General features: G+C 42.6%; 1 protein-coding gene across 1 annotated transcript; it reads right to left on the reverse strand.

Moving 5' to 3' along the window:
- Positions 1-12,423: 12,423 nt before the first annotated feature.
- On the reverse strand, positions 12,424-13,225 carry LOC143270955 (uncharacterized). The gene has a single exon (XM_076562396.1). The coding sequence runs from the start codon at positions 13,222-13,224 to the stop codon at positions 12,562-12,564; it is 663 nt and encodes a 220-aa protein (XP_076418511.1). The 5' UTR covers position 13,225; the 3' UTR covers positions 12,424-12,561.
- Positions 13,226-14,470: the final 1,245 nt, after the last annotated feature.

Here is a 14,470-nt window from a genome sequence, read left to right on the forward strand (position 1 = left end):
TTTAAATTACAGTTTTCCTCTCTGAAAACCATAAAGGAGCTGAATGGACAGGTAGACTTATTGTATTTTTACCCTCATCACTCTTCAAAATTAGATTCCTCAGGGCCTCAGTTCTGGTATCTTTTACCTTTATTTTACAGTTTGTACAGTGGAAGATGTACATTAGCCTTATTCTTGGTTTTGAATGAGTATGAGCAGCAAAAATGTGGCAGATACATAGCAAAACCTCCTTTAATCTATGCTAATAACCTCCTGGAGAAAGTTACAACAAATAATTCTAATTAAAATCAGGCTTCTGTATTTACTAACTGAGAAACTTCTAGGTTGAAGGCCCTCTATGCCTTCTCCACAGATAATCATAATTTTATTAATGATGATTGATTTTATGTCAGAAGATAAACAAGAGTAGTTTTTATTTGCAATATGTTATCCATTAGCTGTCTTTAGGGGTCATAGAGACTAGGCTCTTACACTGTTTGTAGTTCTCCATTTCCTTGTCACAGTGTCATGCTATGAACTTTGCAGGACATTTTGAAATAGACATGCTTGGACCTGAAGTGGGAATGTCAACTCCCATTTTCAGATCCATCTTCTCTCTGAGATTAATTAGCATCAGACAATTCACTAACATTTCCCATGTACAAAGACATTTGCTTCTCTATAAATCAGAACAACAAAATGTATTAAAAATAGGAAACTGGCTATTGATTATGGGGACAACTGCCTGAACACAAAGTCCATCTCTTCCTTATGACTTTCCTACATAGAATTATATACAAGATTATCTGTATGACCAGGCATTGATAAAGGAGGCAGACAAGAGGAAGACAATTTTTCCTTCCCTTCTACAATGCCTCAAGGAATGGAACATTTTTACCTCAATAGGTTAAAATCTTATCCATTCTAAGTTCTTAAGTCAATGTGTGCTTGCCATCTGGGGAAATAATCAGAAGAAGAAATCAGGGGTTTAATAGGGAAAGATGCTCAGCCTTTTCACAAGAAAGTCTCATCTCACAGACAAAATCTAGGACATCAGCATTTAATTGGCATATCTTATTTAACTCAGAGTGATTCTTAAGGTAGATGACATACAAGACAACTCTAACATCTTTACTTTTCCTTTTCAGTTTCAGGATGGTATATTATAAAATTTCGGCTCCCTGTACAGAGTCTTTCTTTCATTTATTTGATACATTTCTTTTTGCTGCTATAGATTAAACAGCCATTTAGTAACTTCTTATCTATATCATGTCTGGAAATACCATGATGTATTAGCCAGCACCAAAGGTCCAGACCAATCATGAGACCTAAAAATTCACCTTTCCTTTGCTGACGATTATGGTTGAGGCAGTTATGAACATTGCTTTGGCTATACTGCCCAATATAATATGTACAACCACTTTGCCTTTGGCAATTCAGTACTGCCTCCTGGTCCCATCTACTCTGGTGCTCCCAAACCCATTACATTTAATTCATCCAACTGAGCAGCAGAGTCTCCAACCCTTTCTGTCTGGCATAAGAAAAATAGAGACAACAACTTCAAATGTGCTAGTGCCCCTCTCACAATTTTGTGTTACATAGGATTAGTGAAGGGCGTTTAACAGCCAGCAGGCAGGGCTCCTGTGGGAAAGCTCCCAATTCACCAAGACCCATCAGCAGACCCTGAAATCTAACACTCTGCCCTCATACCCATCTGCCCAAGATCCTAGCCACTTTCTGAGGCTTAGAAACCAACCCCCAGCTCTCATCGGGCTTAGGGAGAGAGCTCTCATTAGTCAAAGAGCTGTCATTGGACCAAGAGTAACCTCAAGAGACAGGGAATCTGCCAGCCCTCATTAGACCAAGAGTGGCTTTCTGAGAAGTAGTATCTGCCACCTCTCATTGGACCAAGTTAGGCTTCCTGAAAGATAGAATCTATTGGCTCTGACTGGGCCAAGAGCCCTGATAAGACCAAGAATGGATCCATGAGTCACAGAATCAACTAGCTTGGGTCAAGCCAAGAGCAGCTCCCTAAGACACAGAATCTGCCTGTTCCAATTAGACCAAGAGCTAAGGTTAGACTCAGAAGGGCCCCCTGAGAAACAGACACAATAAGCACAGAGGGGACCAACAGCAACTCACTCAGACACAGGCACCTCTTATAGCTTTTAGAGGAGGAGAAGGACAGATGTCAAAGCAGAAGTACATAAAACAACACAAAGAACAATACAGCATCACCAGAACCTAGGCCTCCTCCAACAGCAGGACCTGAACATCTCAATGTACCAGAAGCAGAAGAGAGCAAACATAAGAATAGCATCATGAAGATGCTAAAGTCATTTCAAGAAAAAAAATGAAAAATGTAATTGAGGAAAAGACAAACAAAAAAGTGGAAGAAATCAATAAAGAAATTGAGAAAAAGACAAACAAAAAATGGAAGAAATTTATAAAGATTAAGAGGAAAGACAAATAAAAATTGGAAGAAAGCAATAAATCCCTTTTAAAATATCATGAAAAAGCAATTAAACATGTGAAGGAAACAGTTCAAAACCTGAAAAGGGAAATAGAAACAATGAAGAAGACACAAACAGAGGGAAAGCTGGAAATAGAAAATCTGAGTAAACAAACAGGAAACACAGATGCAAGCATAACCAACAGAATACAAGAGATGGAAGAGAGGATCTCTGGTGTAGAAGATTGAATAGAGAAAATGGATTAGTCATTCAATGAAAATACCAAAGCCAAAAAAATACATAACACAAAATGTCCAAGAAATGTGGCATACCATGAAAAGACCAAACCTACGAATAATAAGGATAGAGGAAGGAGAACAACACCAACTCAAAGGCACAGAAAACATATTGAATAAGATCACAGAAGAAAACTTTCCCAACTTAAAGAAAGAAATACCTATGAAGATACAAGAAGCCTATATAAGAGCAAACCTGAATAGACCCCCACCCCCAAAAAAGTCCCCTGGCCACATAATAATTAAACAACTAAACTTACAGAATAAAGAAAGAATACTAAAAGCAGCAAAGGAAAAAGGCCAAGTGACTTATACAGGGAAACCCATCAGAATAACACCCAGTTTCTCAATGGAGACTTTGACAGCTAGAAGGACGTGGACAGATGTAATGCAAACACTAAGAGACCATGGATGCCATCCTAGACTGATATACCCAACAAAGCTTTCAATCACCATAGACAGAATGAACAAGACATTCCAAGTCAAAACCCGATTTAAACCATACCTGTCTACAAATCCAGCCCTACAGAAAGCACCAGAAGGAAAATTCCAACCTAAGGAAGTCCGATACATCCAAGAAAAACAGGCAATAGATAACGCCACATCAATAAATCCCAAAGAAGAGAAGTACATACTCACACTACAACCGAAAGATAACAGGAACTAACAATCATTGGTCATTAATATCCCTTAATATCAATGGACTTAATTCACCCATAAAAAGACAAAGGCTGACAGAATGGATATGGAAGCAGGACTCATCTTTCTGCTGCATACAAGAAACACACCTCAAGGGTCGGCAAAGTCTTTCCAATTAAATGGTCTTTTTTCTTTCATTTTTCTTTATTAAGAAATTTTCTACACACTCCACGTGTTATCCACAGACCCCTCCTCCTCCCTCCTCACACCCTCAGCCTTCTTTCCCAAGCCACCTGGCATCCTCACATTCCCCAAATTGAGGTCTCCTATGCAGAATCAACAGAGCCTAGCACAATGAGCCTAGGCAGGTCCAGGACCTTCCCACTGCACCAAGGCTGTGCAGGGTGTCACACCACAGGACCTGGTTCCAGAAGCCTGCCCATGCACCTGGGACAGATCCTGATCCCCCTGCCTGGGTGCCCCCAAACAGTTTAAGCCAAACAACCATCTTTCATTTTCAAAGGGCCTAGTCCAGTCTCATGGCTGCTCCACAGACACCAGTCCACAGTTCATGGGCTTCCACTAGTGTGGCCAGTCATCTCTGCAAATCCTCCCTTCATGATCATGATGCCCCTTGCCTGCAATATCTCTCCTCTCTCTCAACAATTGGATACCCGGGGCTCAGCCGGGTACCTGGATGTGGATCTCTGTATCTGCCTCCATCAGTCACTAGATAAAGGCTCTATGATGACATCTAGGTTATGCAACCACTCTGGAAATCAGTATGGTGGTTTCTCAGAAAATTGGGAATAAGTCTTCCTAAAGAATGAGTTATACCACTCTCGGTCATATATCCAAGAAATGCTCAATATTACCACAAGAACACATGCTCAACTATGTTCATATCAGCATTATTCGTAATAGCAAGAACCTAGAAACAACCTAGATGCCCTTCAACTGAAGAATCAATAAAGAAAATATGGCACATATACACAATGGAGTACTACTCAGCAGTAAAAAACAATGATATCATGAAATTTGCAGGCAAAAGGATGGATCTCGAAAGCATCATCTTGAGTGAGGTAACGCAGACTCAGAAGGACAAATATAGTATGTACTCACTCATAAGTGGATACTATATGTGAGTGAAGGGATGTCCAGACTACAACCCACATCTCCAGAGAGGCTAGCTAACAGGAAAAGACCCTAGGAGGGACACATTGCTGACCTTGTGAAGGAGAAGTAGATGAGATCTACATGACTGAAATGGATGAGGGGGTGCCAGATGGCAAGTAGTGGGTGATGAGAACATAGAGAAATGGGAGGGGAAAGCTGGAACAGGGACAGAGTTGGAGGGTAGGGAAGAAGTTAACATGATAGATGAGGACATCATAGGAATAGTAAGAAGCTGGGTGCTGAGGAGGCTCTTAGGATTCGATAAGGATGACCCCAATTTGGAGGCTGGCAGTGGTCTAGAGGGTGCCTGGACTGGTCTATTCTGGTGAATACCCCAACAGTCATCATAGGGCCTTTGTCCAGTGACTGGTAGAGGCAGATGCAGAGAAAAGCAAGAGAAAGCAAGTGAAGTAACTGAGTGTTAACTGGCATTCAGAGCAAGGCCAATGTGTACATGCATAGCCCAGGCAGGAAAGGTTCTGTAGAACATCACCATGTAAATCAGTGCAGGTTTGGTGCATCTAGAACTTGGGAGTGTGTTAACAGCATAGACAGGCTTGGCTCCAGGTGTGACCAGGGAATGCTAATGCAGGAGCTCAGTTATGGGTTCTAAGCCTCCGAGTTTGCATAAGGCACTGGCATGAAACCTAAGAGGAGCACACCAGGCAAAACTGCAATCAGGACATCAGGAGATGCTGTGAAAATGGCACAGGCAGCCTTGATTCTCAGAATCCTTTTCAGGGAAATCCAGTGCAATAACTGTGAGACAGAAGAAGCTTGACTTAGAAGTGTAGTGATGTAGAGTCCTTGCAAGATCCTGTGGTGTTTCATCAGACTAGCCAGTACATACAGAGCTAAGAATGTGGCTCCATGATTCCACAGGTACCAGAGAAACTCACGAAGGTAACCCAAGCAGGAGGCATGTAACCCAAGTCTTTAACTAGGACTAGAATGAGGGGGTAGTTCTTCTGGGTGTGTTTCTGAGGAGCTCAGCAGTCAAAAGCTGTGTGCTACCTGCACACCCAGAACTAGGTTTCGGAGGATGCAGGTGCTTCTGGCAGGCTTGGTTCAGTAACAGGTTCGGGTAGCATCATCAGGCAACACTGCTGTGCAATCTGTGAATCCAGCTCTTGGCCATGGATGGTAGAGATGGTGCCAGTGTTCTTGGTTCTGGGAGTACTCACTTGGGAAAGATGGCTAACATGAATTGCTAAATAGTCTTATGTGGGGCGTTTACCCACCACCCCCACAGCTTCCCAGAATTTTCTTGAGTGTGATCTGCAGGAAATATTAGATAGAAGGATTTATAGCGGAGAATCTCATGGAGATAAACAGATAGAAAATAAAGGATAGCCTCGAGAGGGCCTGGAACCTATTCCAACGGGCCCCAACTATCTCTGGCCCAGGGTTTTTTTAGAGATGCCAAGGGGTGGAGCAAAAGACCTCCCCCAGCACCTGTTGGGTAAAGCCACGAGGAACCCGAGAATGGGCTCCCACAGTCTTAGTAATAACAAAGCCCGGAGCCAGATATTGGGGGAAAACTGAGATCACAGGAATAGTACAAGCCACAGCCAACCTCATCTCACCAACTTCCAGAGAGAGTCACTTCCTATTTACTCACGCCTATATCCTCTCTGTCCCTGCCATCTTTACTGCCTCTCTCCACCATGCTACATCACTTTCTCTTTCTGTCCATCTCTGTCACTTCCTGTCTGTATAGACCTGCACACCTTTATAGCTAAATAGTGTTGGAATTTAAAGGTGTGTGCCACTGTGCCTGGCTCTGTTCCTAGTACGGCCTTGAACTCCCAGAGATCTGGATGACTCTCTGCCTTCCAGATGCTGGGATTAAAGGCCTGACTTCTATGTTTAATATAGTTGGTGGCTTTTTCCCCTGAACTCCATGTAAGCTTTATTTATTAGAGCACAAATAACACATCACCACAGAAAGCTGTTGCAAGAGCTGCATGACCTGACCTAGGGTTGAGAGAGCAGATGACTCTGTTAAGCAAGCTTCCAGGGAATGCCAACAGGCACACCCAATCTTTGATCTATGCAACCAGTTTTATGTCTTAAGACTCTGAAGATGGTGCTTGGATGCTTGGTTGTGGAATAACTATCAGGGAAATCTATTACCAGAGCTTCATGACACAAGGTAGATATTAGAAAATGTAGATGTCTCTGAAGGTGAGATATTGGATAACTCAACAAGCCAAATCTGGGTGCATACAGACCTTGGTATGGAGTATGGTCATCACCCAGGTTGGAAGGCTTCTTGAAGAACTAACCAGGAAAGGTGGTTAAGGATCTATACCACCAGAGATAGCCATGGGAGTGTGGTGATGTCATTGGTGGCCGAGGTTCCAGGGACTTTCCCAGGTTAGACCTTGCAAGTCCTGTAAGTTCAAATGAAAAATTCACAGATGTGCTTGACCAAGAGAGAACTCACCAGTGAAATCTGGTATGGCATTTGTTTGGCCAGAGCTGGGCTGGGATATGAAGTGATGTTGATTGCAGGAAAGGCTATGGGGAGATGAACCGAAAAAGGGGGTGCACAACGTAGACATGCAGAGTTAGGCCTAGGAGAGTGCATACAACAGGAGTGAGCTTGGTTCTGGGAGTACAATAGGGAAATCCAGGGTGACCTGTTCAAGGGAGTTGGATATAGTGCTGACAGGGGAGGCTCAGACTTCCTCACAAAGTAAACACTTTGCTTGATCTACACATACTTAGCTATCTAGGCCTCTTAGTAGGCATATTACACATCTGGGCTTACTACTTGGGGAACTCATCAGGAAATTTGGTGAAAAAGCTGTCTGATTAGGACCAGGCTTGAAAGAGTAAACATTGCACAAGCAAGGGAATATCTGTGGACCGTTCAAGCAAAGTTGTTACAAGATTTGTGCATAGGAGATAGGCCTGGTGTGTACAGATGGCATAGGCAGGCTGAGATGTAGGGGAACTACACAGAAATAGCAAGAGCAGGAGCTGCATTATGGTACTTACGCCTGGGATTTCATAGATGGTTCTGGCAGGAGAAGTTCAGGGAAATTCCATGAGCAAAGCTGATGTATAGGCTTCATCTAGAGTGTGGGGGTGGTACTAGCTCTTAGGGAATTCACCAGCTTCAGTTAAATGAAGGATCCATGTGACCAGCTCTGGGCCTGGTACAGTGTGGATTGGGCTGGCAGGAGAGATTCTGGAAATCTCACCAGGTAAAGACCATGCCTGAACTAAGCATCTCAAGGTAGGCCTTTGAGGGCAGAGATAGTGCAGTTGGGTTTGATTCTGGGGAAGTTCACCTTAGAGAAAGCCAGAGCAAGAGCTTCACAGTCCATCACTGACAGAACACATAGGTAACGAATCAAGGAAGAAACTTGGAGACAGGAACTGAAGCACAGACCATGAAGGAACACTGCTTGCTCTCCATGGCTACCTCAGCTTGCTTCCTTATTCAACTCATGAACACATGTATCACACACAGTGGACAAGATCCTCCCAGGTTAATCATTACTCAAGAGAATGATCCACACACTTTCTATTTTTCTTTGTTTTGCTTTTTTGACACAGGGTTTCAAGGTGACAAAAAAACCCCAAAAACTAAAAAAACAAAACAAAAAAACCCTATACAGCATAGCCAGGTTCCATCCCATTCCATCACAACCTGCCAAAGAATTGGGGAGAATATTCCATGTGGTACTGAATTCTCAGTAAGCACAAACTCAAGATTATATGGTAAATAGAATCTTTTTTTTCTTTTTTCTTTTTTTTTTTTGGTTTTTTGAGACAGGGTTTCTCTGTGTAGCTTTGCGCCTTTCCTGGAACTCACTTGGAAACCCAGGCTGGCCTCGAACTCACAAAGATCCGCCTGCCTCTGCCTCCCGAGTGCTGGGATTAAAGTCGTGTGCCACCACCGCCCGGCTGGTAAATAGAATCTTGATTCACAGTTTCAGAACCCCTAAGGTCATGTAATGTATATCATGGCTTGAGACCCATGAAGACCATCCAGGAAGACTAGAAGACCCCTTCATGAAACTGAATATGAACTTGATGCTTCAGTGGAGACAGTAGAATGTTGGAAGACAGGCCCTTGATGTGCTTGGCTTAGAAAGCTTCATGTATATATTGTAGAGAGCTCAAGAAAGAGGCTTCAAGCCGGGCAATGGTGGCACACACCTTTAGTCCTAGCTCTCAGGAGGCACAGGCAGGTGGATCTCTATAAGTTTGAGGCAAGCCAGTTCTACAGAGTAAGTTCAAGCACACCCATGACTGTTTCACAGAGAAACCCAGTCTCAAAAATCCAAGAAATGAGAGAGAGAGAGGGAGAGAGAGAAAGACAGATAGAGACAGAGAGATAGAGAGAGAGACAGAGAGAAAGGAAGGAAGGAAGAAAGAAAGAAAGAAAGAAAAAAGGAAAGAGAGAAAGAAAAAAGGAAAGAGAGAAAAAAGTAAAGGTTATAGTGCTACAGCCAGTAAAACTGGAAGGCCAGGGTTCCTTCAGCCCCTTGACTCCAAAATGATACATACCATCATATCACTAGATGACTGGTATAATATAGAGCTTCGGGATTCAGAGTTTTCTCTCTTGGTTGTAGGTCTTCATTCAAGACACTCTTCCCTTACCATGTCCGCACTCCTTCCTTTTATAATGGTAATATTTATTCTGTACCATTTTATTTTTTTTCAACTTTAATAGATAAGACTTTGTATTTATATAGCGCCTTCTTCAAGAACCTTAAATGCATTACAGACAGGACCTCGAATTCATCCCCACAATAACCCTGTGAGGTAGGTATTACTCCCATTTACAGGAGGGAACTGAAGCATAGAGAGGGTAAGTGACTTGCCCAAGGTCACACAGTTGAGTTTACCAGAGAGCTAGGACTCCAGCACCTTGCCTCCCAGCTCCCAGCCACATCCCTCATGAAGAGAATCTTTAAGGAAAAGCATCGTTACAGAAAGTATCAGGAGGATTTGAAAGTGAGGTCTTCCTATGGCCATCAAGTTAAGGAAAACCCTCCACTGATGGCTGAGGCCGGAAGGCCACTACAGCACATTTCCTTGCCCCCTTCCTAAGCCACGTGGCTCCTGTCTTCAGTGACCTTCTAAAGGTAAAATTCCTATGACAGAAGCCACATGACCCAGAAGTGGGGCTTAACTTAGAATATTTAATTTTAGTTATGATAATTCATAGAAACTTTTGTTCTAATATACAAAATTTGGGACAGCTGCCCCAGCAAACATGTACATAATTACACAGCAATTAGCCTTGTTCACACCTGCATCTGCCCTCATCATCATCATCGCAGGCAAAGAACGATCACCTTGAAACGTGTGCTGGGGGGGGGGTCACCTTCTTCACTTCCTATACCTGATACTCCCAGTCCCCAACCCAAACCCTGTATGTTTTTAAAGTTTACTGATAAAGTTTCTGATAAAATTCAAAATGTTTTACTTAGGTCCTTCTGCACTAAGAATAAAACAGAGTTAGAGCCAACAGCCAGTAAGTTGTCCTCGCCTGCCGACTGCCCCGGGCAGACCTGATCTCCTGCCAGGACCTTAGCAACCTTGCTAGAACTTGCCACCATCCAGAACTTAACTAGGCCTTTTCCTGCATATGCCTTAAATTCAAAAAGTGTGTGCAAGCAAACAAGACCGTACTTCAGGGCTGCACGAGGCAGCCTCGAGAACTCAGGCATACTTTATGCTTTTTCTTTGAACACAAAGCTGCAAAAAACGCAGTTCTGGATTCCAACACAATTTTGTTTAAGCCCTCAACATCACGTGCTCTCAATGGCCCTGACCCCCCAACGCTCCTACTTGTGTTCTCTGGGTAAAGCCTGCAGATCACAAACCCCAGCCAGGGTAAGGCTTCAGACACCATAAAATGAGTCTGTCAAAAGGTCATCTTCTTCTCCCAGCACATCTGTCTACGAAGTCCGATTAGCTAAGTGACACTTTTACAATCATGCTTATTGGACGAACAGATGAAGTCATTTACTGAGCTAAAAGGTACAGAAAGTAAATGTTAATAATAGCAGCACAAAACATTTCTTTTTGCTGTTTGCTTCTCAGTCAACAGTTTTAGTAAAATTACCTTAGAAAATTAGGGGCTTATCAGCAGGCCACCACCACCGCATGAAGAATGCAGTGAGATGGACTATCCAGAGCCTGGCTGCTGTGACTTGGACTATAATCCTCAGTTGCTTTCTACAAGTTACATTCAGCCACTGCCAAGCTACTTGATGCTCAGACATACAGGAGACTCCTGTCAGAAGCTTCTGAACGCCGTTCTAACAGATGTGCCAGTCAGGAGGGGAGGGGCTTCTTTTCTGGATTACTGGTCTACCTCCCCAACGTGTCATCTTGCAAAGGGCTCTAGCTGCTCCCGGCTGCTGGGATTCTGAAGAATCTAGCAGTCCATCCCAAGGCTAGAGATCAAAACAACACAGCTGTGAGGCGTTTGGGGTTCTGGCCGACAACATGCCAGCATCACACGGGGTTCCTTGATCATTCTGAAATTAAAGCTTAAAAAAAAGCAAGTGACAAACTATGACAAAGAGCAAACATTCAGCCAGGGACAGCTCCTCCTGACCGTGTCAGCCCGCTCACTGCAATCATCTCATGATTATCTTAGTGATTTCAGCTAGAATTTTCAGTTCACCTTAAAAACAGAAACAAACAACAGACTACTTCTGCCAAAAAACTAATAAAATATGCTGAGATTTGCTGACAGAATCACCGGCACTTCATGTAATGCTCAGACTCCACCAGTTTAATAAAATAAATAAGGAAAATGATCATTACAAAGCCAGTCTTTCCCCTTGGGGAACCAAGAAGCCACTTCTGACCAACTGTTCCCTCCGTGTACACACACTGTACATTATCACACACTTCTCCAGAGAAGCAGAGTATCTTTGACTTCCTGACACCGGGCTCCGTGTCTGCAAGTTCTGTGTATCAGGAAGGCAACTGCGAGTGTTGGGCCCAAGGTGCTTTCTGGTTTGTGTGGAGAGACCACTCAACCACTCCCATCCAATGTGAGCATCCCGTGCGCACACTCCTCCCTTTTATAATGGTAATGTTTACTCTGTACCATTTTATGTTAGAAGTCTGGGAGTCGATTTATGATTGTCCAGGGTCTCACTGTTGAAATCCTGCCAAGTCCCAAAAAAGACACTGGACTCTCAAAGAAACATGGGACTGTTTGAAAGATGGAATAAATGTATTTTGCATAATGAAATGAACTTCAACTTATAGCAACAAGGGGGAGAATATTGTATCTTAAAAGCAATAAACTTGAGGTAGGTGAGATTGCTCACTGTGTAAGAGTGTGTGCCATCAAGCCTTATAATGTGAGATTGAACACAGTGGTGGAGATGATAAAACAAGAAAACCAACTCTGACAAGTGGTCCTGTCTTCTGCATACCACATGGCCCACCAGAGCACAGTGGAGATGCCTGGCCTTTTGTGATCTTCACAATCAGGGAATTAGGATATGGCTACTGCTTTCTAGTAGAGACAGGCTGCAGATGGCAATGGCATCTTCAGTGTACAGCATTGCCTTCTTACTTCAAGAGAGCATCCCATATTGCCAAAAGTGCCAAGGCTGAGACATCCAGCTCTCCCCTCCAGAGATCTGAGTACTTAAGTGTTTCCACACAGGAATGTGGGGTTCTTGTGTATGTGTGTTGAGGTGTCAGTTTACTTACAAACCTCTTTCACCTTGTGTATGTCATGTTTATTTAAGCAACTTACATTTCACCAGTACTCTTGCCTGCTACTGCTTGTTAGCAGTATCCAAAGACATGATCATCACCCACAGAGGTTAGAATGAGAAAACAGTTAAAGAAAGGAGTGTATTTGACAGGAAGGGAGGATATACAATTTAGATACACCCCAGAAACCAAGTTGATATTTTATTTGGAATGAGTTGGTGATTGCATAGTACTGGTGAAAATGGGCAATTTCTTCAAGGATTCTCTTGGCAGATGTTACAAATGCCAAAGCCCTCACTTCAGGCCTTTTGCTCAGCCAGTTTGGAAGCACATGGTGCCCTCACCCGACTCTGTATTGTCAAGAAGATCATCTCATAGAGGAACAAAATGACACCAAAGAGCGACATTGTGGCTGTCAGGACACCCATTGGGAGCACCTTTGTGCAGTGTTTCTTTATAATGTCTTCTTTCTTTACGGGAAAGTCAGGTGGAAAGTCAAGTGTGGTTTGCCCATACATGTCTACGAGGTGGTTCAAGGTCACAGTAACAAGAGTGAAAAGGCTGCTCACAGTCAAAATTATGGCAGACATCTTGTAGCAAAACAGCTGTATCTCAATGAATGGGTCTTCTATACAGCTGATCTTAATGGCCACTGAAGTGAAAATCAGGACTAGGATTTTCATCGATATGGCCCACGCTATCAGGACTTGTACATATTGAAATTCCGATGACTTTTTCCAGGTTTCATTGATAGGGGTGTGAACCACCATCCTGGTCATAGACCCAGAGATGTTAAAGTCCTGAGTGTAATAAGCTTCCCAGAGTCCAATTGACACAAATTGCACAAGCTTGTTGTTAAACTCCCACAGGCGCCAGCATTTGCTGTTTGCAAGGATGATTTCAAACACCAAAGCTGATGTACTGCAAATCAGGCCACTGAACTTGAAGATGTACTCCTTCATGTTGGCAAATCTGAAGAAGGCATCAAAGAAGAATAGAGTCAGTGAGAATACAAGGGAAGGCAGGAAAAGAGGAGTCATGGCTTAGAGAGCACTGCGCTCTCGTACCTTTTTCCCTGTTGTCACATGGAGATATTTCAGTGGTCTATGTACAGATTACTATTATGAACACTGTAAATAATAGTAAGAGAAGCTTAAAGATTCCTGAGTATAGTGGGAATAGCTACTTTATGATATTTTGGACAACAATTTCATAATATCCATCAAATGCTGAAATGTTCATATTTGTTGACCAGGTGTTTCAGTGCTTGGAACTGACAGTGATATTGGGGTTGGCAATATCACCCTAAGATTATGTTTATTCACCTTCGTTTGTAATATAGAAATATTATGAATAATGTAAATGAGGGTAATAAACAAAAGAATGCTCAAATAAATTATCACTTCTAAAATAATGTGATGAAAGTTCTCATGACTATTAAAAAAGGAAGTAACCTACATGGCCTGCTAAAATCAAAAAATGAAAACTATAATTCACATGGTATATCCAATCATGTGAGAATGCCATTCATACTGTGTTCATGTGTATATAAGTATATACACATATGTGTATACATATGCATATATTTATTCACAAATGTATATTAACCCAAAAGACACAACCAAATAAAGAACTCTAGGTAGATCAATGGAGTAGTGTACACTGTACTTCTTATTAGTATTTTCTGAAATGTAATTATTACTAAAAAAACCAAGAACCACATATATCTCATAATTAAAGCTAGATTGAGAATGACTTTCAAGACATGTAGGTATTTGGGATGGTGACATAGCTTAGTGTTATAGTGATCACCTAAGATGAATAAGACTCTGAACTCATTCCTCAGTATAAGAAAACTAAAATCTCTGTGTAAAATATGAGGTTTCATGGATATTTCCATCATTTTCTCTTCACGTATTCAAATACCTTCTTTGAACATAAAACTAAGCCTCCATGGGTTGCTGGCCAGTACGGAAAACTCCCCATGGCAAGGCTCCCCTAATCCCCTATCAGACCCTGCAATCTACAAGACCCAAGCCCTACTCCAATACCCATGTGCCTGGGATCCCAGTAACTTCCTGAGACAAGGAATCTTCCAGCTCGCATTGGACCAAGAGGTGAGTGACTCCCCTCCCTCCCAGAGAGTCCTGCCTCTGGGACCCAGACCCTGGGAAACAAACAGTCCCCAAGAACCCCCAGACAACTCTT

Source organism: Peromyscus maniculatus, chromosome X (assembly GCF_049852395.1).
Source record: "Peromyscus maniculatus bairdii isolate BWxNUB_F1_BW_parent chromosome X, HU_Pman_BW_mat_3.1, whole genome shotgun sequence".
Lineage (NCBI taxonomy): Eukaryota > Metazoa > Chordata > Mammalia > Rodentia > Cricetidae > Peromyscus > Peromyscus maniculatus.